Genomic DNA, 27315 nt, shown 5'->3' with positions numbered 1-27315 from the left:
TGTTCCCTGCTCGTTTAGCCTTCCACCGCTGGCCTCGCCCGCAGCTGGCCACATCACATCCAATGACCAGTTGACCTCCTACCTCGCGGCTGCGTTGGGCTCCGGCCCTCGCACCGTGCTGCTCTTCCTGCAGGACAAGGTCAGTGCCCGACACGTGGAAACCAAACTCCTGCTCTGTGGCAGACAACAGGCCTGTCACCAAAACACACTGGAGCCAAGTGGGGAAAAGAGTGGAGGAGTTTTTAAACCTGTACAGTCAAAGCTTCTCTGGGATTTTCATAGATTTAACTTGTTGGAGAGTTTGTCCTTGGGTCTGTAAAGTTGTGGAAAGCTGTGCAGTCACGTGTCATCTGTGTAAAGTCTTCTCATTCGGGTGTGACAATGAGGTTTGATGTTACTTCCCATTTCACACTTCCTCTATAAACACTTCCACGGCCCTGGTTTCTTCTCGACGCTCCTGTTCCAGACGGATTCACAGGACCAACTTTATGTGCAGTTTTCACTAGATGCTGTTTTATTTACAGTTGTTCTGGGCAGAGATAAATATCAGATTAATGAGGGACAGATAAGATACTGTGTTTGTTAGACTGATCTAAATAGACGTGTTTTCAGTTGTGATATTTGTCTTTATTTGTGTTCAGTTGAGCAAAGATGACTTCACGCTCTTCGGTGGCGTGTTTGGAAACAAGCAGGACAGTGCCTTTCACAACCTGGAGGTAGGCGTTCGAACCATATTCACACTTTAATCCGGAGTGAGGCTGATTTTTATCAGACGAATAAGAACCATAATTCTTTCCACTCGCTCTTCTCCAGGCTGCTCTTCAGTCGTCTGCTTCGTCGGTCACGGTTCCAGCCTTAGAGTGGACGGGCTCCTCTTCCTTCCCGGCTCTGTTTCAGGAAACACTCGGCGTGTCGCCTGTGCTCGTAGATGCCGAGACTCTGTCGCATCTGACCATCAACACGTCTGTCAACAACCTCCTGCTCATCAATCTTCCTTATTGCACCGGGTGAGGCTTCAGTTTTCTTCATTCGATCTATTTCTTCTATTTCTACTGCTAGACGTGAAGAAAATAAACCTTTGTTATTGTTAAACAGATCACACAAGTCCTGCAAGGAAGTGCTGCAGGACAATGGTGAGGAGTAAATGTTAAAGGATTTCATAGTGTTATATTTAAAGCACCATATCATGTTAATCATGCGGTGATGTGACTCAAGTGCATTTCTTTTCCAACAGATGAGATCATCGGAAATGTTCTTAGTGCCGTGAAAGCAAAAAATGTTCCGTACACAGCGATATACACGGGACTGCAGCCATCACGAGTAAGATGATCACACCAGAATTATTCTCTCGCTTTATATAAATATAAACATATGAGGACTCAAAGATCTTAAATCATGTCTGTGCAGGTCATTTCAGAGGCGTCTGTGTCGGACCAGTCCGTGGGCCGCTCCTTGCTCGCAACAGTTGAGGCTGATGTCAAAGTGCCCATCATGTTCAACGTGTCTGGAAACCCCTGCATCATGCTGTGGGCTCAGAACCTCAGCGTGAGCCTCTCGGGAACCGCACAGTGGATCGACTTCGCTGCAGGGACACCCTCCTTGGACAGATCCATGTGTAACGCCACTCACTCACTGTAAGATCACCTGTCGTCATTTAGTAAAAAATGTCCTGACAAGAAAACTTCAGTTTTGTGTTATTTAAAGGAAAGAAGTCATTTTAAATGTATTGTTTTGTCTTTTTAGGCTTGTCCTCACTCATCCAACAAATGGCTCTGTGCTAAGGTAAGAGGATAAAGTGCAGATTGTGCAGATTAAACAAGCTATGAAGTGATAAGTGAGTTTTAGAGGATCTGGCAGGTGTGTTGGTGCCTTTACACAGCACTGCACTCGAGCTGTTTTCAGACTTGGTCTCTAGAAAATGTCTGGGCAATGGTTTCTTCAAGTTTTCCTTTCACGTATGAAAAACGCAGCAGGAAAGTGTCCGGGTCCGACGTGTTCACAACAGCAGAAGACCCACAGCAGCTCTTATGTCGGGGACGGGGCCGCGTCGCAGAAGGCGAGACGTAACAAATTCATTCCACTGCGGAGAGATCACATGTTTTTATTTACAACACATCAACACTGGCCTCGACCCAAATCACCAACAAGCCCTCAAGTCTCGTTGCCTTTTCAAGTCGACATCTTCGTCTTCTACGTGTGTGACTCCTCTTTTTCATCGTGAGACATTTGTGTTATTTTTGTTTGTCTCCGATTTTGAGAAACCGAATCCACGTGCTTGAATCCTTTAGACATTATTCAGCTTCTCCGGATAATGTCAGGAGATTCACTGAACGTCTGAAAGCTGCTCGAGTGGTGACACATGCAGTGGCCTCTCCTGTGCCTACATCCTCATTGTCCTACTTGTTTATAACTGTTGTGCTCAGAATCCAAGTATGAACACTAGTCGTATACAATAATACGCTGTTAATACACTGACCATCACTTTGTTCATCCCCAGTTTTGCCATGAGTCAGCGGTTCTATCCCGTGTCCGGACGGAACTGGTTCACCCTGGACTCCGTGCAGCTGCAGTCCGGCAGCGAAACTGTGTCTTTCAGCGGGAGCCGCGGCATCTACGCCCCTGCAGAGTATTCCTTCCACTGCCAGTCCGTCAGCAGCTTCAAGGACGCTCTGCTTGTGCTGAACAGCACCAACAAGGAATTATCCGAGTCGAGGCTCAATTTTATTGACTTCCAGGTACGACTGTCGTGCTGCATTCTCCTCTCTGCCTCTCAACACTGCCGCAGCAGCGCCTCAAGTTCTTTGTCGTTAACTGCGTGTTTCGTAATGTGTTTCTACAGATTCAAGGCTTCAGTTTGGCAAACGGAACGAATTTCTCCTACGCCAGCGACTGTGCCGGGTTCTTCACCGCGGGGATATGGATGGGGCTGCTGACCTCGCTGCTCATGCTGCTCATTTTCGTGTACGGCCTGCACATGATCATGCAGCTGAACACCATGGATCGATTCGACGACCCCAAAGGTCCATCGATCTCAGTGCCTCAGTCGGAGTGAAGCCCTCCTCACACGCACACACACACTCCTCAGCCTTTCAGTGCCTCCTGATGTCGGACCTTGGAGAGTCAATCTGTGTGATTTAGCTTTTGTATGTGTGGAGCCTTTTACTTTGAAGGTGCTTGTCAGGCAGATCTTCTCCTCCTGACATTCTCTCCTTTAGTTTTCCTTCCTCAGATGAATTTGGGCCAGCGTTCTCTCACCAGGCACATTCCACTTCGTTTCCCTATGATGTACCTAAGTGCCAAAATGGATGCACCTGTTTTTTCTCCTCATGAGCTAATTTAGAGTGCGAGTGCTAAATGTTGTTTTCGTGCCAGAGACATTGGATATTCTCCCTAATGATAAAAATAATTTGCACTCTTAACTAGCGAGTGCCAATATGAAAGTCTGCTGGAAGCTGTAGGAACTTTTCAGACCTCAATTCTTACTCCTGTCTTTATTTTTTCCAACTCAAAGACTACTGGTGATGAAAGAAGTGCCTGTGTGTATATAATGTGTTTGTGAAATGTGTGAAATTCCTGAAGTGTGGCTGTTTTGAAATGGCCCCCGGTGAAAGTGCAGAAGTTCTTCCTCCTGGGTTTAGTTCTGCTTTTCACTCGTGGTCGAATCGCAGACTCACACCACTGCAATCCCACGTTTTATCGACAGCTGAATTATTTATATGAAAATACTTTATGTGCCTACGCTGCCCTCTAAGTTTACTCTTTGCTTCAGGGTCATTGATTAATTTAACAACGGTGCCTCAGTTCTGCTTTTTGTCAAATGCATAGACTACTGTCCAATGTCTTTAACTGCAAATAAAGAGATCTATCAATTGTAAATGAATCGTTTAGTTTCATGTCGTGCGGTTTGATTATTTTAAATATTGTTAAAAATTTAATTTGAAAGAAAATTACAATAAAAAATTTCTCAAACATATGAAGGAATCGTTCCAGCTTTTTGTAACTGAATGTTGTGATTGTGTATTCATGCACATTTACGTGTTGTAAACACAATTTGCATTATTCACGCCCCAGCTCGGTTGCCATGGTTATAAGTCACAACACCAGCAGCAGCGTTGCAGGTGGAGGAGACAACAGGATTAGTGTGTAACTGTGTGTTGACTTCGGTTCCTTGTCACTCTCTCGGCCACAAGCTGCTGCTGCAGGATGTCTGTGGCTCGGGCTCAGAGATCTGCAGCTTTCTGCAGCAGCCAGGAGAGGAAGCTCTTCCCCCTCCATTACGCTCCGGACCGACTGGGAAACCAGATGCACCGACAGGGGGCGCCACACCTCGGCCCTGGCTGCTACGTCAACCATGAGGTTTGTCTCCTCGCATGTTCCCTTGCATGTAGTTAGTATGTTGTTTTTACACACGTGTGGTTCTGCAGAATGTTTGGTCACTTTTCTTTGATTTTGATTTGATTAAAAAATGTCAAAGGTACAAGGCTGTGAATATAATATTAATTTTTTGATTTAATCTTTATTGAATCAGTCGCATTGAGATCAGGATTTATTTAATAAGAGGCCTGAGAACAAGAAACGTTCACAATCAGCAACGAACAATTAAACACGAGCAACAATAACAAATCAATTAATAAAACCAGTCATAAGATTTATATAAGTTAAGTAGTTTCTGGATCTAATTATTTGAGAGTGAATGAACTACACTTCCCATGAGCCTTTGCGAATGATCCCTTTCCAACGACCTCCAGTGACGTTTCCTCTTGAATTTAACCTTGTTGTAAATAGTGTTGCTGTATTGTCGAAGCTCCTGTTACAATGATGTAGTTTGTCTTTTATGTATTTATATTATATTTCATGTGTTATATTCATGATGCAGAGATCGATGTGCTTCAAACATCATTTACTTATTTTTGCTTTGTGATGTTGGAGCCCCTGAAGTCCCAGAAGATGATATTTTGTGGGAACAAGATAAAAACACATCTTCTGGGACTTCAGGGGCTCCGCAGAACCGAGCCCATTATATCCATGTATTAAATCCATCATTTCCATTCTGCTCACAGTTTGGCACCATACATCACGACTTGCAGATGAAACCGGAGAGTAACAAAGGTTATATCGTCTCAGCGAGGACTGCAGCACGCTTTCCACCTTCTGGCAAGGTACAGGGAACATGTTCCCAAAGCACCTGCATCCATCAGTACATGTAGTTCAACAGGGGTCCACGATCTGAGAGAGGAACATTGGTTCTCTCTCAACTTTAGAAGTCTGAAGGTTTAGGTTTAATAGAAGCCTTCAAACTGGGTCAGGTTTTGAAAGTGAAGATTGTCCCAAAAATAAAACCACAAAGATTTTTTTTCCACTTATCACTAACATGTCTGTTCTCTCTCTCCAGACGGTGACGCCTTCACCACAGCAGTACCAGCAGGATCACAGCCAGTCCACCATCGTCCCACCTGGAAAATCACCTTTCAACTCCACCACAGAGAGATTCAAACCCCCGGCACGTGCAGCTGAGGGCAGTCCGGGGTAAGAACAGAGCGACACAGTGGACCAGAGCCTGAACCGAGCTGACAGGTGTTGTTTTGTGCTGCAGGCCGGGGACCTACAAGCCGGACGCAGTGACAAACAGGAAAGTGAGCTGGCCGATGTGCTTCGGGCGTCCAGACTGGTCCCGACTGCCGCCGCTGGAAAAGAAGTCCCTCCGGGTGAAGGTGGGTGAACTGTGTGAATCTGAGCAGGAGCCGCTCTGCTCCTGAGTTACAGAGCGGAACAGCCATCGTCCACTTTGAGAACAGATCTGGTTCAGGAAGTAAATTCCAGAAAAATCCTTATGAAGAGTTTTCAGTCTCTGAGGAGGAAGCAGGTCTTCAGAGAATGAAAGATGAAAGATATAGATTCTCATTGAACAAACCGTACTTAAATAGGAATTGTTTCTTGTAGAGTCAATTCATAATGTCATTTGTTATGAAACCTTATCGCTCTTGTTGTCTCTGTCTTTCAGTTACACAGTGAGAAGGCTTTGCTGAAGCAGAGGAGCAGAGTGGCCTACCTGAGTCTGTACTTTTAACTCTGAGGGATGGAAACAGACACTGACATATGAACAACGGCAACAAAATGGCGTCATGTTTATCAGCCAGACCAAAACCGACGTCAAGTAAAGTTATGTATCTCAGAATTAAAAAGAAAGAAACTTATTTTTCTTTTATTCACAAAATGACAGAATTCCTGTGTTTGTATTTTACACCATGATGCTGCTTACAAACAAATTATACACAAAGTGAGTTCCTCCTGAAAAAAATGACTGTAAACACAAAGAAACAAGTCAATAGAAGTCAGTTTGCCAAAGTCTACAGCGGTTCTCGTCCCAGCGCTGAGGAAAAGCAGCCGCTGGTCCCGGCTCACGCACTGGGACCCAACACCGGGTCCTTCAGTCACTGACTGGGCCGCTGACAGCACCGAGCACTGTGGCAAATGAGAGTCTGTTGGTTCAGTTGGGTCCAGACTCATTTCTTCCGCCTCAATTTGGGTTTCTTGACCGGACGGAGGTACGGGTTGTCGATCACGTTGTCCTCGGTGACCTTTGCGGAGGGAACAACGGCACCGGGAGGAAGCAGAGAGTTTTCTTTGTCGGCTCCGGGATCATCCTGAACGAGGGAGACGGAACACGAGCAAATCATCACAGAGCAGTTAACACTCTGGGTTGGATGAGAACATTGATATCACTCATGTCTGGGCATGAAATCTGGAGCTGGAGCCAACGGGGGATCATCTTGAGTTGGTGTAAAGACTGGAACTGTGTTGACTAATAACAATCTACAAATCATAATCCCCTCTAAAACTCACCAACTGACAGATTATATGTTATTTAAACAGAAATAACTGGAAGTCACAAGTGAACCCATGAAATCCGCGGGAGTGGGATGGAAAGGAAACACAAGCTGTGACACTTACACTGATGTTGTGTCCTGTCGCGTTCTCGCTGTCCGTCTGGTCGTCCTGCTCGGACGAGTCCGTCTCCTCCAGAGTTTGCAGCTCCAGCTCCGACGGCAGGAGGGCGCTGAGATACGGGATGGTGCACGGCCGCGCTGCGATCACTGGCAACACATTCACGGAGATTAGAACTCATCGGAGAACAACATGCGTTTGATGGCAAAATAGAAAATGCATAAATCGCTCACATGGGAAGGCAGTGATGTCGTCTTTGAAGAGGCTCTGAGTTTCTCCCGTCTTGGCCATGAAGCGCGTGAGAGCTCGCTCCACGTCTCTCCTCTGAGTCGCTGCCTTCTCTCTCACCACTTGGTAATCCGACACAGGCTCTCTGAACGTCTGCAGAAAGAAAAACAAAAGACTTTATGAACTTGATCTGCCACACAAAATGAGGTTTGATGCGACGACTGACACAAGGACTGACAACATGCTCTATAAAGTTTTGACTCACCGGTGTTTTGATGTACGTGTGAGGGTCAGGGAATTCTGGGAAGTGACTTGGGATGTGAGCCGGATGTGTGCGTTTCTGTCCGGCTGACAGGGCTCTGGGCGTCACAGGGTGGTTCGTCACTGGAGCTGAGATTTGAAAAAGGAATTTGTCACAGTTGAAATCAATAAAGTAACTACTTTGATTCAGTTATTATATTAAAGCCAATTTGAATAACTAGCGGAGAGAACAGCGCCGACTTACGAGCAGTTATAACCATCCTCTGTGATCGTTTTGCATAAACAGGCAGCGTGTCCACATTGAAACCTGCAGTGACACAAACAGATGAAATGACGTCATTGATATTTCACCATGTCAGCGACCTGTAATTCATCCGACTCCTCCGGGACTTACCCATTTCAATGAGTGTGACCACTGTGTCCGACAGGGTGGGAACGCTTCTGGCCGTGTGTTCACAGTGAGATTTAGCACAGCGACCGATTTCACTTATATCTGCAAAACAAAGGGACAAAACGCTGTGTCACAGAAAAGCTTCTGCTTGTGAACAAGAAACATTTTGCAGATGTGGATAAAGGATGAGTTTAAAATAATGTTTGTAGGAATCATCAACAAATGTAATAGATTAAATTTTTAGTGTCAACAAACATTAAAAAGTAATATTTACAGCAGAGGGCAAGTTGCTATTAAGGTTAAGACGTGCTTCTACAGTAACTCAACAGGTTTGCAACTATTATAACGTTTCCTCTAGTAGCGATTCCTGATATTATGTTTTTATTGACACCAGGTTTCTTCTTTATATAAATATAAATCGCTTCATGGATTCGGACTCACAGCTCTGCATCATCTCAGTGAGCGTCTCCACCGCCGCCTTCTCTGCGCTCTCGAAGCCACACTCGGTCAGGAGGGCGCTGACCACCACCTGCAGGGTGCGGCGTCGGGCCAGGTGGTAGTTCTCTGCAGGGCTGGAAGCCGCTTTGCTACCCCCCCCACGCTGAGCACACGAGGAAACACAGCGTAAAGGAAACAGCGTGAAAGTAACCAACACAACTCTGAGTTCAAATTATTCTATATCAACCAATCGATACAATTTTGTTTGTATCATCCCTTATTCACAAATCACAGTTTGTCTCATAGGGATTAACAAGGTGCAACATTCTCTGCCCTCAACCTATAATGTTGTTATCCTGGTTGTACATATATCCAATATCACCATGTTGGGCTATTGGTTATTTTAACTAACTTCTGTTCATCTTAACTAGCTGCTGCTTATTGTAACTAACTGCTGTTTATTTTAACTCACCTCTGGTTATTATTACTCACTGATGCTTATTATAACTAACTGCTGGTTATCTTAACTCACTGCTGGTTATTTTAACTCATCTCTGGTTATCTTAACTAACTAATGCTTATCTTAACTAACTGATGCTTATCTTAACTAACTAATGCTTATCTTAACTAACTGATGCTTATCTTAACTAACTAATGCTTATCTTAACTAACTGATGCTTATCTTAACTAACTGACGCTTATCTTAACTAACTGATGCTTATCTTATCTAACTAATGCTTATCTTAACTAACTAATGCTTATCTTAACTCACTGCTGTTTATTATAACTCACTGCTGTTTATTATAACTCACTGCTGTTTATTATAACTCACTGCTTGTTATCTTAACTAACTGCTTGTTATTTAAACCCACAGCTGGTTATCTTAACTAACTAATGCTTATCTTAACTCACTGATGCTTATCTTAACTCACAGCTGGTTATTATAACTAAATGCTGGTTATCTTAACTCACTGCTGGTTATCTTAACTCCCTTCCGGTTATCGTGACGCACTGCTAACTAACACGCAGGTGGTTGTGACGGTTAGCTTAACGCGGTAAACCCCGCACACACTCGGCTGCTACCAGCGGCTCCAGCTCGGCTCTTACCCCGCTTGTGCTCAGAGCACCTCCCGCCGCCACCGCGGGATCCGCCATCTTTATTGATCTCACGTCCAACTGTTCAAATTATTCTGTTTCGCTGCGAATGCGACTTTATTTATTTGTTTTTAACCAACGACACTTTTCAGTCGCCGATAGTAAACACGGCGCGGCTCTGTGACGTAGCTTCCGTCCCACGACCGGATGTGGAAAATTGCAGCATCGCGTTCGCTCCCGCCCCCTAGTGTTTGAATGTAGAATTACACTTATGGAAATCTTGAACGTAAAGATGCAAAAAAAATGATGAAATACTGTTTTCATCATATCACAGCTGCTTCAATCACATCAGCTTTAAATTATTAATTAAATAACTTGAAATTTCATCACTTAATCTTTCATTTCACGTTTTTTATACCACCTCCACTTTTTAAACTTCATTTTTGTAACTTCCACTTCCAGAGTATTAGATCTGTATGTGCAGATAAACTTATTATAAAAACTTTATTTGTATAGCACTGATCTACCAAGGTTACAAAGTGCTTCATAAAAATCCATGGTCAAAACTGAATTAACTAAAATAAGAGGTATCAAATTCAGTTCAATTACAAACACCAAATAATATTTATGTTTAATAATTATTAATAACGTGCACTGACCAAAAGGGTAACTTTAGTTTACTCAGTTAAAATGACTCAGATATGCTTTGGTCAAATGTACGTTGACATAAATTTCTTCTAAAGTTAATGTTCATGCTCAACCATCATTGTGTGGAATACGTGTTTCCTTTAAAACTACAGCAAGGATTTGTTTAATTAATTACTCGATAGACAGAAAAGTAAACACAACTATTTCTATGATTCATTTGAGTTATTGCTTTAAACATCTTTTAGATCCATCTGATTATTTTTGAGTGTTTCCTGTTTAAAAGTTAAGAAACTTTGGGTTTTGGTCTGTTGGTTGGACAAAACAAGTTTTACAATAGAAGTAGTGTGTTTTTTTTATTTTTATAGTTTACATAATCAATTGATCAATCAAAAAAGATTATTTTTGAATTAGCATTAGCATTAGTTTGAGCCCTAATTCCCAATAGTTTATATTTTTCTCTCTACATATTAAAAATACAACCTGAATGTGTTTATTAACGTGTAAAATGAATTAAATTGCACACCTTATATGTTTTGCCATCACACCCATCACATCACATCTGTACGTATCTGATTTTATTGAACCAGTTTTTTTTCTGAACTATAGTCGACATCGACCAAATCTAAATAAAAGAATCAGAACAGAAGGACCAGTTTAACACGATGATTTATTCCCCACCTCGGGCATCAAACGTTGTAAATTCAGTGTCTATTCACATCAGGAGACCAGAGTTTCTTTATGAATCATGAAAGCAGGAGGCTGAGACACCAGAAGTTTGACCCGGGCCTCCAACACAACCGTCTCCAGCACATCCACCACTTCCAGGCAAAGGAAGGTGGTGTGTGACTTCCACACCTCCCTGTCCTCCCTCTTCTCCTTCACCAGCTCCACCGGTGCGTCCTCTGCCGGCTCCTGCTCCGCAAACGGCAGCAAAACCGTCTCCACCAGTCCACTGACCAATCCCAGCATCGCCAGGGTGGAGCCCAGCGTGTAGATCTTCACCATGCCCCAGTTGGGCCTCTGGTTCAGCACCTCCTTAGCGAATGGGATGATCTCACCGATGGTTTGCATATTTGTGCAACTTGTTTGGTCTGTTGATGGAAAGACAGAGATTGAATGCAGGTATTTTGTTCGACCTAATTAACAAAGAATTGATGATTACCTCCAAAACAAAGTGGATAAATTGAAATGTGTCACAGGCAGATACTCACTTTGAAGGAGCCGCAAGTTCCTCAGTGTTCGGTCTGATCGGGAATTCCCAGGCAGAGAGACCACAGGCGAACTGGGCCATTTAAGCACAAGTGGAGTCAGGTCAACTCCCACAGTGGAGACGAAATTAATATTCATGAGGCCACTGGTGCTGCAACTGCTGGTTTGGGAAATGAGGTCTTCTGGGGAAAAGTGCACAGGTTGCAAGAAGTGACGAGAATATGCAGGTGTCACCAGATGTGTGTGTCTAGAAGAGCTCCAGCCATCGGGAGTGTAGACGACAGATGAATAAATGATACAGACACTTAAATCCTGCATGTTTCTGCACATTAAACATCATGAGTTGCAGGTTTCACTCATGTTGTGGGGACTTGTCTTCCTTATGTGGACAAAATGCAAGTCCCTATAATGTATAGAGACATAGTTTAGGTTCAGGGTCAGGTTCAGGGTTAGGGCATCATTGTGAGTCACTGAAGTCATGATGTGTGTGTGTGTGTGTGTGTGTGTGTGTGTGTGTGTGTGTGTGTGTGTGTGTGTGTGTGTGTGTGTGAGGCTCTCTGCCCTCTGACCTTGTTCCCTCGCTGCAGCAGACGAGGGAGTAAAACTCAGACGACGAGCGAGTTGTGAAATGCGTCTGATCTTTGTCACACACAGAGAGACAGAAGAACGACAACAACACGAGACGACGACATGTTGGTTGAAAATCTGCCAAAACAAAAATAAACGTTGCAGGAAAAAACCCAGACAAGGGACCAAAAACAAATCTATTCTCTCAAAATCCACGTGTGAACTTTTGCTCTGTCGTGATGAAATGTGGCTAAATTCAAAACACAACCCTTGGGTCACATCTGGAGCCGCTGAGATCTCCACGGCTACTCTGCTGGGAAAAGGTTGAGTTTGTTTGGGGACCTTTGCCCCACATCTCCGGGTTCTTCTGCCTGAATGGACGTTCTGTCTGCACTCCGACCCTCATCAAGGGAGCCATGTGGGGTGGGGGGGGGCCGAGAAGGGGTTTAACATGTGTGCAGATGTGGAAACAGGAGCGAGGGCTGAGGACACACAGGGATTTGTTTGTGTAAAAGTACACGTCAAAGTACACGTAATACTTTTCTGTCGTTTTAAAAGCTGATCGTGAGTAGAATCTGTTAAATTTGGTAAATTATTTGAAAGAGACGTTTTGCTTTGTTTCCACATGATCGTTAGTAAACTGCAGATCACGATATGACCCTGAAACTTATATTTAGAATATTAGTGAGAATATCCAGCTTCATGTCTCCCATGTTTTTGGTGAAAGCTGAAATGTGAGGACATGTATCTCTGAGCTTAGTGTAAATTACCTCCTGCTCTAAATACAACTGCTCTAACTAATCCTGTTATCTAATCTACCGAAGCCGGATAATTGGCTCGGAGGTCGGTTTAATGAGAGAAACATGGTGAGGTCGCAAAATCAGGAACAAAGAGTCAGTTCCCTTTTATTTCCTCCTCTGTTGAATTTGCAGAAGTTTACTTTTAAAAGGAAGTTTCAGAAGAAAACAAAAAATAAATAAGTCATAATCGCTGTAATTTCAGTCCGTAGTTTTTTAATACTTGTTCTGAGTTGTTATTACTGACTGTTGTCCTTGTTGTATTCAAAATAATGATAAATAATAAATAAAACATATAATACTCAAACAACAACAACAAAACAATTTAAATATCTTTATTCTTCATTATCAGCTGAGATTTCACTCTTCAGAGAATCTCCAATTAATAAGTAGTCTTGTATTGAACATATTATCAGATTCACATTTATTCTTTTCTAACATCGCTGCTCTGTGGCAACAACGAACTTCGAACACAATCCTGCTCCAACGTTTATCATCGACAACCAAATTATCACGAACAATAATCAGTTATTTATATTTATCAGGTGACGTGGTCTTATTTCTCCTTGAGAGGTGCAAGAGTCAAGACAATAAAATGGTTTTAAAAGAAGAAACACGACGAAAAATAAAGTGGAAATAATAAAATGGAAGCGAAAGTTCTGCATAAACTTTATTGATGAGCGCACAAGGAATCCACATGTCACTAGATGGATCAATACAAAGCTACACAGCTGCAGAGTCTGAATGAAGCACGTACAGGAAGTGAGCGTCTAGTACAGAGAACGTGCATCAGCAGGTTCTGTGTGTTCTAGCAGGTTCTGTGTGTTCTAGCAGGTTCTGTGAGTTCTAGCAGGTTCTGTGTGTTCTAGCAGGTTCTGTGTGTTCTAGCAGGTTCTGTGAGTTCTAGCAGGTTCTGTGTGTTCTAGCAGGTTCTGTGAGTTCTAGCAGGTTCTGTGTGTTCTAGCAGGTTCTGTGTGTTCTAGCAGGTTCTGTGAGTTCTAGCAGGTTCTGTGAGTTCTAGCAGGTTCTGTGTGTTCTAGCAGGTTCTGTGAGTTCCAGCAGGTTCTGTGTGTTCCAGCAGGTTCTGTGAGTTCTAGCAGGTTCTGTGTGTTCTAGCAGGTGGACGGCAGTTAAACTGGACTCGTTAACGATTCGTCAGTTTTTAACATTGATAATCTCTTTATATTCTTTATTTTAAACAAAAGAAAGAAACTTTAGAAAAAATAAAACACAGCACGACTTCACAACAGTCAATTATTATCTGAAGAAGTAATCATGCATCATGTTTGTTTCGGTTTAAATATTCTACTTACAAAAGCAGGTCGGCTACAGCGTCGAGCTTTGCACACGATGAAGCGCAGCGGGAAAAGATCCGTCGTGAATCTTCTTTTTTTTTGACAACACGTTTTTCACGATTCTACAAAACCTGGACGACGCTGCTTGGAGATTTAAAATCAACCTGATCTGGAGTCAGGGTTTTAGAAATCAGTCTGTGTGACGTCTGAGGTCAGCGACTGCTTCACGGTGAGCGGGACAGACGTCCAAGAGGAGCAACGCGTCACGTCCCCGTCTACGAGGGTCAGTCCTCTGAATACTGCTGAACTGAAGTCTACCCTGTCAATCAAAGTGTGTGTGTGTGCACGTGTGTGTGTACGTGTACGTGTGTGTGTGTGTGGTTGTGTGTCGGGAAGCTTCATTGGCACTCATTCCAAAAATGAAAAAAGTTCCCTCAGCCCGTGTGGACCTCGCAGACCAGCTCGGGCCCGTCGGAGGAACTTCTCGCTCGCAGTACCGGGGGGGGGGGGGAGCTGCCACCGCAAAACAGCTGCATGCTGGGTGAGCACGGCAACACTGACCTGCAGGGGGCAGAAACACACCGGGAGTGAGACACGGTGTTCGGTAACGAGCTGGAACAGAACGCTAACAGTGATCTACACGTTTCCTTTAGTAGCTAACTTGTGTTTTCAGCCCTGATTGTTTGTTTCTTGGTTTGTTTTTAAGCGAGGTTATCTTATATATATTTTATATTTCTATTTATTATAATTCTCCAGGTCTTTAAATATTTCTATTCTTGGTAAGAACAACTTATAAATATAATTGCAAAATTGTCTAATTCATACATATTGAAATACTTTGCTTGCACCTACCGAGTAAAATGCTTTTTTTCCGTGTGAACTTCACGCAGCCTTCACATCACTGAGCAAACTCCGGTCTGCACCGTCTTTCCAATTCGGTTCTGACAATACCTGAAAAGCAAAGCAGAGCGTTAGTGTCACGTGTCCGTCCCACTTCAGTCTCACGGGCAGAACTCAGACGCTGCAGCTGGTTACGAACCCGTTGAGGTTGGCGGGCTCCGAGTGGTACACGTGTTTTCCCTGCTCGGATATAGACGGAGCGTGGTGTGCGGCGCCCTGGCTCTGAGTGGCCTTCAGCGTTTGGTAATGGCTCTTGGGTTCGACGGGGCTCGTGGGCACGGGGATGTGACTCGTCCCCCGTGCCCCCCCGCCGACCTCCGGGTCAGGCTTGTCCGGATCGAGACGCTTGCGGGTCGTGGTCGGGGAGGACAGGTCGACGACCTTGATGTCGGGGATGCTGGTCAGTCTCGTGAGCTGCTCGGAGTGGGCCTGCTGCAGCTTCTTCATGTGGTTGATGGCCACGGCAGCGTTGAAGGCTTGCTGGGGACGGAACATGGAGACGTGAGACGACTTTCTCAACCCGAAGATGCTACATTTTTACTGGGGGACACTGAAGTGTACCTTCAGCCCTCGATCTACACTCATTGGCCTTGATTACAGAACAATATCTGATTAAACCGTCCTTAATCAGGAAGGATTAAGGACGGCTCACGATTAATCTACTATAAACTGCAGCTCCTAAACGAGCTTACCACATCAAGGCCAAGAAATCAATGAGGACTGACCTTCCACTTGGACTTGGCGAAGTTCTTTTGGATCTGAACGCTGACTGAATAGTAGATGTCCTGGCTGCGCGCCGTCTTTCCGATGATCCTGGAGAAAGAGAGGACGTTTATCACCTTGAGTCAAAGTCTCTATAAACTATAATAAATCTCTGGAACATGATCTACATGGTGAAAAGCAAATGCTCTCTAATTATTCAAGATTCAAGGTTTTTATAACTTCTGAGAGACGAAAAGAGTATATGGAAACTTTTACTGTGAAAATACATCAAACACGACGTAACTGCTCAAGAAAAACATCTTTACTGTCGGAATTAATCAATTGTTTTTATTTATTTCGAGCATATTACACTGATTTTAGATTCTGTTCATTGGCTGCCAGTTAATTGATTTCAATCAACGTTTCAGTTCCATTCTGAACTTGCACCCAAGTACTTTTTGGATATTTTATTTTGACACCGTACTCATCATTCCACAGTGCTCCCATTTTTCTCCTGGTTCTAATCTTACTGTCTTTTTTAATATTCATAATCTGATCTTGTTTTTACTCTTTTCTCATCTGTAACCTTTTATTTATTTACCTGTGTCACTGTGAGATCTTTAAATCGCTTTTTAACTGTTTCCCATTGTTTGCCTTCAATTTATCATTGTCATCTTGTAAAGTCTAGACACAGTTACTGTGTTTAAATATGAATTAGGTTTATTATCATAATAATTACTATAATCCTCAGGGCTGTGACTCTCACCAGGGATGTCTGAGTGCCTGGTCGGTGCTGTAGCGCATGCTGGGATTCTTCTGCATCATGTTACGTATGAAGTCTTTAGCTGCAGAGAGAGAGATGATGGAGTTTAGAGAAGAGGGAGTGTGTGTGTGTGTGTGTGTGTGTGTGTGTGTCTGTGTGTGTCTGTGTGTGTCTGTGTGTGTGTTGACATGAAGCAGCTGCAGCAGGCGACACAAAACAATACTGTGCTAATGTTCTGCAGCTTTACCAGATTCGGAGATGTCGTCCCAGAAGGGCGCGTCGAACTCGTACTGCGCCTTCATGATCTTGGAGAAGAGTCGCGTCTCGCTCTCTTCGTAGAAAGGAGGATATCCACAGAGTCTGCAGGGATGACATCAGCAGTTATTAATACAGGAAAATATCAAATATTCTACAATAAGGTGCATCTCTGTGTATTGTGTGTAACAGTGTGTGTCAGTCCCAGCTTCATTATTCTGTGTGCAGCTTGTGTCAGGATCAACTTTGGAATCAGTTTTCACCTGATGTCCCAAATTAAAATGCAGCAACTTATTTATTTATTCATTTATTTTTTGACAGTGCTTCCCTATCATGAAGAACATTTATTTAACTTTCATTTTCGACTGGATACACTCGTTTTCTTTATTTATCTTCTTCCTATCTTTATTTTTAATTATTATTAAGGGTTGGGAAACTTTTTTTTGACAATAAAATTTGTTTCTATGTGTGTTCTATTGCGGATCTCTGTTTTCTCTCTGAATATATATATGTATAAATGTGTGTGTCTGTTTTTATAATATTTTCATAATAGCACCTTTGTCTTTTTTATATCTATATATATTCACAACGATTTGTATTTATGTCTATTTCAAATAGGGAAATGAGATTTGACATGTAAAGTAACTGTGGTTTAAACTTACAGGATGTAGGTGATGACTCCGATGGACCAGCAGTCCACAGCTTTGCTGTACGGCTTCTGAGCCAAAACCTCTGGAGCTGAAAGCGACAGGTATAAATATTACATCCTGTCCAAACTGGTGTGTGTCCTCGTCTCCTCAGACCCACCAGCACTCAGTGAATTTCCACTCGTCATTCCTGAGACCTCCTCACCTACGTATCCCGGAGTGCCACAGGCGGTCGACATGATGTCGTTGTCCACCATCTTCGAGAGGCCGAAGTCACTGATCATGACCTTGGAGTTTTCCTCCGGGCTGTAGAAGAGGATGTTCTCCGGCTGCACAGGAACAAACACAGAGCAGAGCCGTTCACACGCTGCTCCTCATGAGGAACATCTCATCTCCTGCACTGAGACACTTTCTCATGTATTTCACTTTGGACAAAAGTGTCAAAGCCGTCAATGAAGCTTCTTCTGCGATTCAGAATAGATGTTTGGGCGTATTAACCATAAACTTAGAGGAATAGTTCCAGATTCTGGGGGATTTTTCTTGCCAAGAGTTAGATAAGAAGATTAGCAGCGTTCTTTTATGGTAAATTTGAAACTATAGCCAGAAAACGGTTTCTTGGCTCTGTGCAAAGGAAACAGAATCCAGACAGTCACAGCTCCAGACTGAGGAATAATCCCCGTTGAACCTCGGTTGAACCTCGGTTCTGTACAGATTATCTTCATCTTCTGCTCCTGAGTGTTTGTGCAGATCATTGTGATGTCACAGGGAAGTTGACCTGTGACCTTTCGGATATATAATGACATCACTACATTAGTTTATCCAACTATTTGCGCATTAATTCTTGGGTTACGGCAAAAAGCACATAACGAGCACATAGTGAAGTCACAGTGACCTTTGACCTTTGACCTATGACCACCGACCACCAAAACCTCAGCAGTTCATCTTGAAGTTGAAGTGAAACATTTGTGCCTGATTTGAAGAAATCCCCTGGAGGCGTTCCTGAGATATCTCGTTCACAGCAGTGGGACAGATGGACGGACGGACGACCTGACACCAGAACGCCTGCGGACACGACTGTTCTCAGCAGAGACGCAAAACAAACAAGATCTGATGTCACCGCTCCGACAGACACGGGCCGGCAGGTGTGTTGTGTTACCGTCGGACAAGTCGACCTGTTTCCACTCACTTGTGCTCAGATAAACAAACTGAGTTCTGGGGCAACTCTCAGCAAGAGAGAGTTTCAAACATGTCAAACAGTTTAAGTAGAAAATATAAGTGTGAGATAGAAGAGATCATGTGACCCTGAAATTATATTTAAAGAGGTAAAAATATAGTTTTAAATAGATTAAGTAAACCTGAAATGTATATACCAGGGTTTTCCAGGGTCTAAAATTGAATAATCTAAATCTTGGGCCTTAAAAGGTCTTAAATATGTTAATATATTAAGTACTAGGTCTTAAATATGTTAATATATTAAGTACTAGGTCTTAAATATGTTAAAGTAGGTCTTAATAATATCAAGTTCATGACTCTTTATATTCCTTCATTGATATTGGATTCATACTCATTGATTATGGTCTTTAAAAGTCTGAAATGTAACTTGTTGAAACCTTCAGAAACATATTTATCCTGAAAAATATACTTGATCAATTCAACAAACCAACAGTTCAGCTCTTCCAGTATAAACATACGTGTTTGACTGATTCCTGGTTTGTACCTTGAGGTCCCGATGCACGACAGCGTTTTGGTGCAGGTAGCTGACGGCCTGCAGCACCTGCTGGATGACCCCGCTGGCGTCCTTCTCCGAGTACACCCCCCGGTCCAGTATACGGTCAAAGAGCTCACCGCCTGAAACGCTGGTACCGAGAAACCACCGCTGTTACAATCTTAAACCTTAATTTGATTTTTGAAACCACAAGACAACAGCTGGAAAACTCACAGCTCCATGATGAGGTAGAAGTGAGTCCGACTCTCGTAGAAATCCTCCAACCCCACGACATTGTCATGTTTGATTCTGTTGGAGGGAAACAACACTTTGAGTGTGAAGCAGATCGGACGAGTGAGAGAATAAGAAGCGAGAGCCGAAGCTTCACCTTCTCAACACGGCGATCTCGTTCTCCAGATTCAGGTCCTTCTTCTGTTTCTTCTTCACACACTTCATGGCGAACATCTTCCCCGTCTTCTTCTCCTTCACCATGTAGACCTCGGAGAAGGCCCCTCTGTTCGTCAACACACAAACACACACTCCATCAGGACACTGTGACACTTTGGAAACAAACCAGCCTCTTTCAGCTTCATTTCTACATTTTATATGACAAAGGAAATCCTGAATTCTGTGTTTATTTGCAGGCCTGAACTTTCAAATGCTCTAAAGAAGATGTAATAATGTGACTGCGTTTTGCTTTTTTGGGGAAATGTTACAGCTTTTAACCTGAAAAACAGTTTGGCAAAAGATTGATTTCAAAGTACAGCTACTTGAACTATTTACAATATTTATAAAAACAGAACAGGATATTCAGATCTAAACAAACGCTGAATCTGAAGCTACAGCCAGCAGACACTTAGCTTAGCTTAGCTTAGCTTAGCAATGAAACCGGCAACATCTGGATCTGCACAAAAATCACAAAATGCTCAAATAAAAATCGTCCTGAGCCAACTTCAAACCTCCAACTGTCATTTATACACCTTGTGTTTCGTGCAGATTTAAACAAACCGGATATAAAACTGATCTGCGAAGGACGACGAGAAGAAGAAATAAAGGTGTTTGATGTTTGAAACTTTATAATGTTCAGATAAACATATTTTTATTGGAGCCCCCGGTGGCTCACAACATGAACTGGGGCTCATTCCTGCAGATGTGACTCCAGCTGCAGTTCCCTCTCCTCCTGTCACAAGCTGTCCGATCAATAAAGGATAAAAATAAACATTACAAATAAAATATCAACAATGAAAAGCTCTTTTCAGAGCTGTGTGATTTTGTGGATTGATGATGTCACTGCCTTTTTGCCTAATTTGCATCACACAGAAATGCAAACTTCCTGGAAACGTCTAAACCAGTTTCATAAGTAGAATGAACATAACAAATATCAGGGGCTCAATTAAGACGTAATGAAGATCTCTGAGGTTTAACTGTCCACATGTCAGTGACTTATCACTGTGCTGTTCCGTGTCCATGCCGTCGTCAGAGCTGTCTGGGAATAGTTGTCCTAGCGGGTGGATTAGGCGCCTTATCCCTGATGTAACGGAACCGGCGGCAGGCTGAGGGCCTCGGGTGCGCAGGTCAGAGACGCAGCATGTGCAGCAGCAGGGATCCTCGGGAACAACAAGCTCTCACACTCAGGTACAGGACAGGTTGGGGTGTCAGGGCCCGTGAGCGGATGAGGGAATGAACACGGATGAATTTAAACTATAACTGCCTCCTGTTATATTTCCCTTGTTGCACGTTTGATTGAGTCACATCACGAGGACGTTGTCGCGGCTGCCCGTCACACAAGCGGTGAAATGCTGCTTCACGGCGTCATCACGGTGCTTCACATCCCGTCGCTCAACTGATTTGTCCTTGGCTGACGAAGCTATTGTTCCTCCCGACGTCTCCTCCAAGCTTTATTGTGACTCTCAGGGGAAATTATCAATCAAGCCCCGAACACGAGAAGCAATCAGACGTCCCCGGGGTGAACTTGAGTGCACGCTTCTCAGCTTAAAATTCGTAAAAGTGGTGACTAAACGGAAACGTCTTCGGGTTTCATAAGACATTCAGGGGGTTGGAGGCTGCGTCCTGTTGCTAGGAAACCATTAGGATGTTGTTTTCGCTGTGTGCGATGAGGCCCAATGGGAAAGGCTGTTTCTGTTCTACGCTCCCTCCAGACTCTTTGATGACAGAAGACAGGAAGAGGGAACAAACCAGTGAGACAGCTCAGCCCTGTTTGTCGTCACCGTCGAGACCTTCGACAGGAGACGAGAGGAAATCAGACTGAGGCAGGAAAACGTCTCCTTCAGTCTTCAGTCCTTCAGGAAACCATCTTAAATGTCGGGGCTGATCCGGATCAGGAGGATCCTTCTTTGACATCGTCAGTCGGGGCGTTTGTCAACATTGTCCTTGATTTTTCAGAGAATAATTCATGCATCTTGATGAAATAAATGTTTAGGGGACTGATATTTATGTGTTGCAACTTAGAACAATAAACAAAAACGTCGCCGAGTTGCTTTGTCTGACTTGCGAAAAAAGAGATTTGATGAGATGCTCAGAATACGACAAAAAGACGACTTTACTAATAAAGAAACAAATAAAAGATCAGCATATATAACATTTAAAATGCAATAATTATAAGCAAAATAATAACTATAAAGTGCGGTCAACAGAAAATGTCACCCTCTCTCTAAAACACCAAAGGTGCACGTGACATGTGCACGAGACCCAACGTTACCAATCACCATGATCATAATTAAAGTGACACCAGACCATAACAGATCTAAACATATAACAAGCAGTTTGGTGCAGTGTAGTGAATTTAAACGTGATTTCCCGAGGAGCCTCAGTGTTTGTTTGGAAGTCGAGGTTCTTTGCTGCAGACGAGATGTTATGAAATGGTTCTGTATTCTGCAGCTGATGAGTTCGGCCTCCTCCGCCCTCAGCGCGCAGCTCGGACTGTTTTGCCCAACAACACACAGCTGATGTCACAGCACCGGCTCGCTCACACCTTTATTTACCACCGGCCTCTGATCCACCGTCCTCAAGCCGCTCGCTCAACACGGGACAGCTGCAGGACCGGCTGCTTATTAACGCTGAGCCCACACAAATCAGGCCAGCACAGGGGAGTGTGTGTGTGTGTGTGTGTGTGTGTGTGTGTGTGTGTGTGTGTGTGTGTGTGTGTGTGTGTGTGTAGTATACAGAGACGTGTTGCAAAACATTCACACATTAGTTTATAAGGGCTGTAAAGACAAGACACATTAGATAAGATAAGATAAGATAAGATAAGATAAGATAGGATATATTTACAGAATATAAACAGTGTGACTGGATTATAAATGAGCCAATGAATTGCACTTTCTTAATTCACTGATTAATTAATTTGTCTGTTAGACAAAGAGAAGCAGCAAATCCATACAAGTGAGAAGTTAGAACCATAACTTTAGTTTAATCTTAAAAATAAAATACATTATGACTCAGATCATAAAATTACGCTGATTATTTTTCAACCAAAGTTAATTAACCGATTATCTTTCTCAGCTCTGCCTGATTTCTAATCAGATTTTAAATGTTCTTGTTATTTGTGAGTAGAATTAACAAGATCCTTCTTATTTTGTGAAGGAACAGCTGAGCTCCACAGCCTGCTGCCGTCGGGGGGGTCGGACTAACAGCCCGATCATCTTGTTGTCTAAGACTTCGGTAAAGAAGGATTCCTCGTGTCAATCCTATCAAAGCAGTAATCTGTCCTGAAACTCAAACAGCACATTGAGAGGCTGGTTCCAGCGACCAGGCCGAGTGTGAAGGTACGTGAAGGTAATACGTGTTCTGTCCTTTACTGGAAACATATTAATCACCAAGTTCTGTCATGAAAATACTTCGAATTAAACAGGTACCTGAGCTATAATGTTTTATTGGAGGTTTATCAACGTGCAGCAATAAAACATGTAACAAGGAACTGGTCCAAACCTATTTTACCTTCATTCAACAACTGGAAGGCAAATGTGAACTGTATTGTAGAAATGGAAAGAATCATCTTTAGAATCTGGATTAAATATAGAATTAATATAGAATTCAGTCCTGAAGAGTTACGTCTGTTTATCCAATGTATAAATATGCAACATGTATGATATGTTGTACATGTATGTGAGTAAATGTAAACATATGTGCACAGTCATAACTTCACATTTTTCTTTTTCTCTACTTTTTGTTGTATATTCTCTGCTCTTTCCTTTTTTTATTCACCACAGAAATACAGAAATATTGTAAAACTGCTATAAGTATGATAGCAAATGTAAAATTGTGAGAATAAAGTATCACAAATAAAAAGGTTTACTGCAGCTTGTTCAATCACTAAAGGAATAACTCTAAATTCTACTGTTGATTCAAAAAACCCTCAGCTCATTAAATGTTACGATTTCTCGAAACAAAATCATCAACATGTTGAATCTGAGTGAGATGTACTTACGAGCCCAACTCCTCCATGATGTCAAAAACCTCCTGGATGTTTTCGGTGTTCTTCTTCCACACGTAGTCGCCCTCCTGACGGCCCATGTCTGCTTGCGGTGGGGTTTCTTTTTCAGACGTGAGGAGAGAGAGAAAGAGGCACAGGAATGATTCTCGATGATAATCCTGCAGCTTAATATCCAGGCTCCCTCATCATCAGGGACAGAACGTCCTCTGGGATTACGGGCGAGTCGTGAGACGGCAGGCGTGAAGGTGCTGCTGCTCAGAGCGTCTCCAGGAGGACGCAGCAGATGTGTCTTTGTCAGGCAGAAGGTTGGAGCTCTAATCTGATCTGTGACTGACTCACAGGAGGCTGAACGGCAGCGTCAGGCTCGGAGAACACTGGACGACACTGCTGGGCATGAACACGGCTCAGAAATCATCAGGGGGGGGCAAGAAGAATCTGTGCATTGGAATTTCTCTGCACTGCCTGGTCCAAAATGTTAAAGATTAAAAGTTCACCAGTAATAATAACACACAGTTCTGGTGTGAAGTTATATAATGAACTCGTGCAGTTTGAGGACAAGAGAACTTATCTAATGCCTTATCTCACAGAGCAGCAGGCACACAGGAGGATTAGGAGCCCTTTAAACGAACAGGTTATCCACTTCAGTTTCCTGCCTTCTTTTCTCTTATATAATGGATTAGTGACTCTTCATCTGGAGGCCTGACCTTGTCACGGCTCCCGCTGCTGGAGGAGCAGAGCCTCAAACCTGCAACAGGTCGCGCAGGACAAAAAAGCTGAACTGCCAGAGAACGAAGGCACTTGTTGAGCATTAAAGCAAAAGCCCTGAAATCTGTGGACAACAGACGGAGGGGAAACCTCTTGTTGTGCTGCTCCTGCACGGATCCACATGCAAACATGTCAAACACGACATCTACATATTAATGCATGATTCTAACTCAGTCCACCCACACACTGACGGGCTCTGATGTCTCTGATGCTCTCACATCTTTTATTTTACTGCAGTTATTTGTTCATTGTGCTGCTGTTCAGGTAAATACATGCGATGGAGCAGAGGATCAACTGTTTCTACATTCTCATGGAGATTAAAGCACAAACAAGATGATGCACGTCACTGATCCAAATTTCAATGCAGAGACTTTTTAGAGTCACATGAACACTCGTCCTGCTCTTCACCCCCCTCGTACCTACAGGTAAATGCACAGAGGATAATTATAACAATAACAACACCTCTCATGCCACAGGTTGGCTGCAGCATCAGATCTCACTCTGCGGCAAAAACCGGCGGCTGGTCAGATATTCAGCTCAGACTTGAACCACTCAGCCAACGTCACTGAACACAAGCAGGAATCACAACATTCCCCTCAGAATACAAATGAAGCAGCTCTGGCTCTGCAGGAATAAAAAAAACCCCACAATCCTCAAAAGATGTAACTCTGCAAACGGTTCTAATTCCTCCAGATACAGGTGGTTCCCCTGATGGAGCAGAGGCTGCTTCACTGATGGGATGTGATGGGATGGGATGGGATGTGATGGGACTCACCTGGACTCTGTGCGCTGCTGCTGCAGGAGCTCGGCTGCTCTGACTCTCCTGCGCAAAGCTCGTCCTGGTCTGGACGGATTACTGCGTCTGGGACCCGACTAATACCTGTCGTCAGGTCGGAGATTACATCCATGGAGAGAAGAGGCGAGGGGGGGGGGGGCGGACACTCTCACAGGTGCTCTCTGAGAGGATCCAGCTCAGGCTGCTGCTGCTGCTGCCGCTGCATCGCTCCTCTCTGCACACATGCTGCAGGTTTATGTGGAGAAAGTGTGCGTCCTGCGCAGAGGAGCGGCTCCTCCACCAAAACCACAACATCCACGAGCCAGCCACTCACCTCGCGAGCCAGTGCGTGCACGTGTACGCGCGCAGCAGTTTGAGCACGCTCCTCAGCACAGATAGAAGAGCATTTACTTTTTATTTGGCTCTGCACCAAATTGCACACACTCTGAAAATCACAATATTAAAGAAAGTGAATCAATAAAGAAAAGCTGGTGTGTTCCTCCAGGTCCAGAGGCGGATCTATGATGTTTCTATGTCAGGGGCCACAATTTACACAGAGGGGCCAATTATATGTAACAACATCCACGCACGACAGGACACAGGCACTTCAGGGGCCAAATCATTTTTCAAGTTGGGACAGTGCCCCCCTGGCCCAGCCCCTGGGTACGCCCCTGCTGGGGTCCTCCACAAAATTTAATGGAAATCGTTTGAGTTGTTTTTGCTAAATCCTGCAAACTAACAATCAAATGGAGGCGTAACTTATTTAATAATGAAGCAACGTAAAGTAAGTATATGTACATACATTTCTTTTGCACCTTTAAATGTCTGTGCGTGTATATTTTTACGTTTGTATATTTCCATGTTCTCTGTATTTATTCTCAACCTGGAAACCCAAACTTTCTTCTGAACAAAAGAAACATATTGATGATCTATGAAGGAAAAATGTAAATGAGCTGTATTTTTATTACACGCCATTCATGCACTTGTCCCTGACAGCAATCGATTGAGGGTTCAGTATCTTGCCCGAGGGCACTGAGTAGGACAGAGGATCCGGAGATCGAACCACCGACCCTCTGGTTAGTGGTCACACAGACTGATGTTTCCACCACTGCAGCGTTGGCCTGAATAAACCTGCAGCAGTGAGCACTGTGGTCTTCAGAGGGGACCGTTAACAGGCTTATGTATTAATCTGCATCAGGTAATCATGTCACCTGCCTCTCACACACACAGACACACACACACACACACACAGGTCACCATGACACAGTCGGCCTCCTGTATTTACTGAACACAAACCAAACCTGCTTGTGCTGTGCAAAAAAAATCCAGATATTTCCGATCCACAGCTGCAGCGATGCAGACGCGTCGTCCTGAAGGCCGATAGAAAGAACACAACCCTGTGAAGAACATCAGCAGCTAGACTTTCTCATCGTGTTGTCATGGTTACAGGTTCAACGGGTTGTCATGGTCATTTCCCATTTGTGGTGTAATTTTCTTTTTAGAACCAGAACGAGCTGAAGTCTTTTCTCCAATCAGGAGAGAAGGTGTCGGGGGAGGGGGGGTGAACAACAGGATGGATGTTAACCTGCACAAGAGCAGCACAGTCACTGGGTCAGAAATCCTGCCAGCTGCAATTATACTGGTTCCAGGAATACGGCTTTTACTGGATCTATTACTTCAATATTCCAAATTACATAAAAACATAAGCAGCTCTATTCACCTAGGATTAAATATGAACATGTTATTAGTCAGCGATATCATGAGGCTTGTCCTGTATGACCCCCTCTTGTTTTCCAGCCATGGTCACTCAATTCAAATTCTATAATTAAAATTTGTTTTTATGTTTGGTTACATGAGTTTGGGGCACTGAAACACATAAATGAAAATCTATAAATCTATAAAACTCACCCTGATTGGACAGATGCATTGTTCACATGTTCTGTGATTTGTTGTTTTTCTTTTGTTCACGTATTTGCTGTTGTGTTGTCACCTCATGGCCACTGTACATCACACAGGGTTCAACACCAACACAACTAACTGCTTTATGATTTATAGAATCCGATCAATGACAGATAACAATATGGATTAAATTGTCCATCACTGTCTATTAAATTGTGATACGATTATTGGGATTCACACAAAATCATTTGAGAAACTCCTAAAAGATAAAATAACCTGACGCTCATCTTTTCCTTCACCTTCTGTAATTGGACTGAACTGGGTTTGTATTGACACACACACACACACACACACACGGAAAACCCAACAATGTGATATATACCTAGAATATCACTTAGTATTTCACACACATCCATAAATGTCAGTTCCCCTTCACCGAATTACCCAATGGTAATCTGTCAATTTGTTTTTGTTAAACAGAAAAACATAACGTCCTCGGTGGAGGTAAGAAAAGTAGCAACAACACAACGTAATAATATTTCACTACAAGGTGAATAATTCATAAGTGATGTGAGCA

At 43.4% G+C, this 27315-nt stretch overlaps 5 protein-coding genes across 7 annotated transcripts in view; 2 read left to right on the top strand and 3 right to left on the bottom strand.

Annotated features, from left to right (window-relative positions):
* LOC117764356 (V-type proton ATPase subunit S1-like) overlaps window positions 1-3973 on the top strand; it is a 4913-nt gene extending 940 nt beyond the window's left edge. Inside the window, exons 2-10 of the mRNA XM_034590064.1 lie at window positions 19-139; window positions 642-716; window positions 814-1007; window positions 1096-1133; window positions 1235-1320; window positions 1408-1634; window positions 1744-1782; window positions 2498-2735; window positions 2840-3973. Of these exons, the coding sequence (XP_034445955.1) occupies window positions 19-139; window positions 642-716; window positions 814-1007; window positions 1096-1133; window positions 1235-1320; window positions 1408-1634; window positions 1744-1782; window positions 2498-2735; window positions 2840-3052 (1231 nt within the window). The 3' untranslated portion in view covers window positions 3053-3973. The remainder of the gene's footprint in view (window positions 1-18; window positions 140-641; window positions 717-813; window positions 1008-1095; window positions 1134-1234; window positions 1321-1407; window positions 1635-1743; window positions 1783-2497; window positions 2736-2839) is intronic.
* A 160-nt stretch (window positions 3974-4133) lies between these two features.
* Window positions 4134-6116, top strand: LOC117764371 (protein pitchfork-like). 2 transcript variants are annotated; one of them, XM_034590079.1, is made up of 5 exons: window positions 4134-4356; window positions 5061-5159; window positions 5393-5526; window positions 5594-5711; window positions 6002-6116. In XM_034590079.1, the coding sequence occupies exons 1-5, from the start codon at window positions 4204-4206 to the stop codon at window positions 6065-6067; spliced, it is 570 nt and encodes a 189-aa protein (XP_034445970.1). In that variant the 5' UTR covers window positions 4134-4203; the 3' UTR covers window positions 6068-6116. The 2 variants fall into 2 exon arrangements, with proteins under 2 accessions (XP_034445970.1, XP_034445971.1); XM_034590080.1 differs by lacking the exon at window positions 5061-5159.
* Window positions 6117-6178: 62 nt separating this feature from the next.
* taf8 (TAF8 RNA polymerase II, TATA box binding protein (TBP)-associated factor) lies at window positions 6179-9603 on the bottom strand. Its single transcript, XM_034590073.1, has 8 exons — window positions 9371-9603; window positions 8267-8426; window positions 7829-7927; window positions 7679-7741; window positions 7439-7563; window positions 7179-7326; window positions 6952-7094; window positions 6179-6644 (listed from the first exon to the last, which is right to left on the bottom strand). The coding sequence occupies exons 1-8, from the start codon at window positions 9416-9418 to the stop codon at window positions 6504-6506; spliced, it is 927 nt and encodes a 308-aa protein (XP_034445964.1). The 5' UTR covers window positions 9419-9603; the 3' UTR covers window positions 6179-6503.
* Window positions 9604-10654: 1051 nt separating this feature from the next.
* Window positions 10655-11365, bottom strand: g0s2 (G0/G1 switch 2). The gene is made up of 2 exons (XM_034590081.1): window positions 11218-11365; window positions 10655-11097 (listed from the first exon to the last, which is right to left on the bottom strand). Exons 1-2 carry the CDS (start codon window positions 11351-11353, stop codon window positions 10724-10726), a joined length of 510 nt encoding a protein of 169 aa, XP_034445972.1. The 5' UTR covers window positions 11354-11365; the 3' UTR covers window positions 10655-10723.
* A 2398-nt stretch (window positions 11366-13763) lies between these two features.
* camk1gb (calcium/calmodulin-dependent protein kinase IGb) lies at window positions 13764-25032 on the bottom strand. Of its 2 annotated transcripts, none has more exons than XM_034590059.1 (13): window positions 24840-25032; window positions 23294-23399; window positions 19235-19360; window positions 19081-19155; window positions 18859-18997; window positions 17347-17470; window positions 17157-17232; window positions 16487-16599; window positions 16243-16321; window positions 15500-15587; window positions 14910-15254; window positions 14721-14821; window positions 13764-14435 (listed from the first exon to the last, which is right to left on the bottom strand). In XM_034590059.1, exons 1-12 carry the CDS (start codon window positions 24970-24972, stop codon window positions 14768-14770), a joined length of 1458 nt encoding a protein of 485 aa, XP_034445950.1. In that variant the 5' UTR covers window positions 24973-25032; the 3' UTR covers window positions 13764-14435; window positions 14721-14767. The 2 variants fall into 2 exon arrangements, with proteins under 2 accessions (XP_034445950.1, XP_034445949.1); XM_034590058.1 differs by having other exon boundaries at window positions 14727-14821.
* Between the last annotated feature and the right edge of the window lie 2283 nt (window positions 25033-27315).

The sequence above is a fragment of the Hippoglossus hippoglossus genome, chromosome 7 (assembly GCF_009819705.1).
Source record: "Hippoglossus hippoglossus isolate fHipHip1 chromosome 7, fHipHip1.pri, whole genome shotgun sequence".
Taxonomy (NCBI): domain Eukaryota; kingdom Metazoa; phylum Chordata; class Actinopteri; order Pleuronectiformes; family Pleuronectidae; genus Hippoglossus; species Hippoglossus hippoglossus.
This window is presented reverse-complemented; position numbering and strand designations above follow the sequence as displayed.

What these genes read in the sequence shown, in the direction of transcription:
- LOC117764371 (XM_034590079.1), top strand. Translation starts at nt 4,204, where the DNA reads ATGTCTGTGGCTCGGGCTCAGAGATCTGCAGCTTTCTGCAGCAGCCAG. An exon ending in GCAGCTGAGGGCAGTCCGGG is followed by an intron (nt 5,527 to 5,593) that starts GTAAGAACAGAG and finishes TTTGTGCTGCAG; the next exon opens with GCCGGGGACCTACAAGCCGG. An exon ending in AGAAGTCCCTCCGGGTGAAG is followed by an intron (nt 5,712 to 6,001) that starts GTGGGTGAACTG and finishes TCTGTCTTTCAG; the next exon opens with TTACACAGTGAGAAGGCTTT.
- taf8 (XM_034590073.1), bottom strand. Translation starts at nt 9,418, where the DNA reads ATGGCGGATCCCGCGGTGGCGGCGGGAGGTGCTCTGAGCACAAGCGGG. An exon ending in GGTCACACTCATTGAAATGG is followed by an intron (nt 7,742 to 7,828) that starts GTAAGTCCCGGA and finishes GTGTCACTGCAG; the next exon opens with GTTTCAATGTGGACACGCTG. An exon ending in CGACATCACTGCCTTCCCAT is followed by an intron (nt 7,095 to 7,178) that starts GTGAGCGATTTA and finishes ATGTGTTGCCAG; the next exon opens with TGATCGCAGCGCGGCCGTGC.
- g0s2 (XM_034590081.1), bottom strand. Translation starts at nt 11,353, where the DNA reads ATGAATATTAATTTCGTCTCCACTGTGGGAGTTGACCTGACTCCACTT. An exon ending in GAACTTGCGGCTCCTTCAAA is followed by an intron (nt 11,098 to 11,217) that starts GTGAGTATCTGC and finishes TTCCATCAACAG; the next exon opens with ACCAAACAAGTTGCACAAAT.
- camk1gb (XM_034590059.1), bottom strand. Translation starts at nt 24,972, where the DNA reads ATGGATGTAATCTCCGACCTGACGACAGGTATTAGTCGGGTCCCAGAC. An exon ending in GAGATCGCCGTGTTGAGAAG is followed by an intron (nt 19,156 to 19,234) that starts GTGAAGCTTCGG and finishes TCCCTCCAACAG; the next exon opens with AATCAAACATGACAATGTCG. An exon ending in TGGCACTCCGGGATACGTAG is followed by an intron (nt 17,233 to 17,346) that starts GTGAGGAGGTCT and finishes TGTCGCTTTCAG; the next exon opens with CTCCAGAGGTTTTGGCTCAG.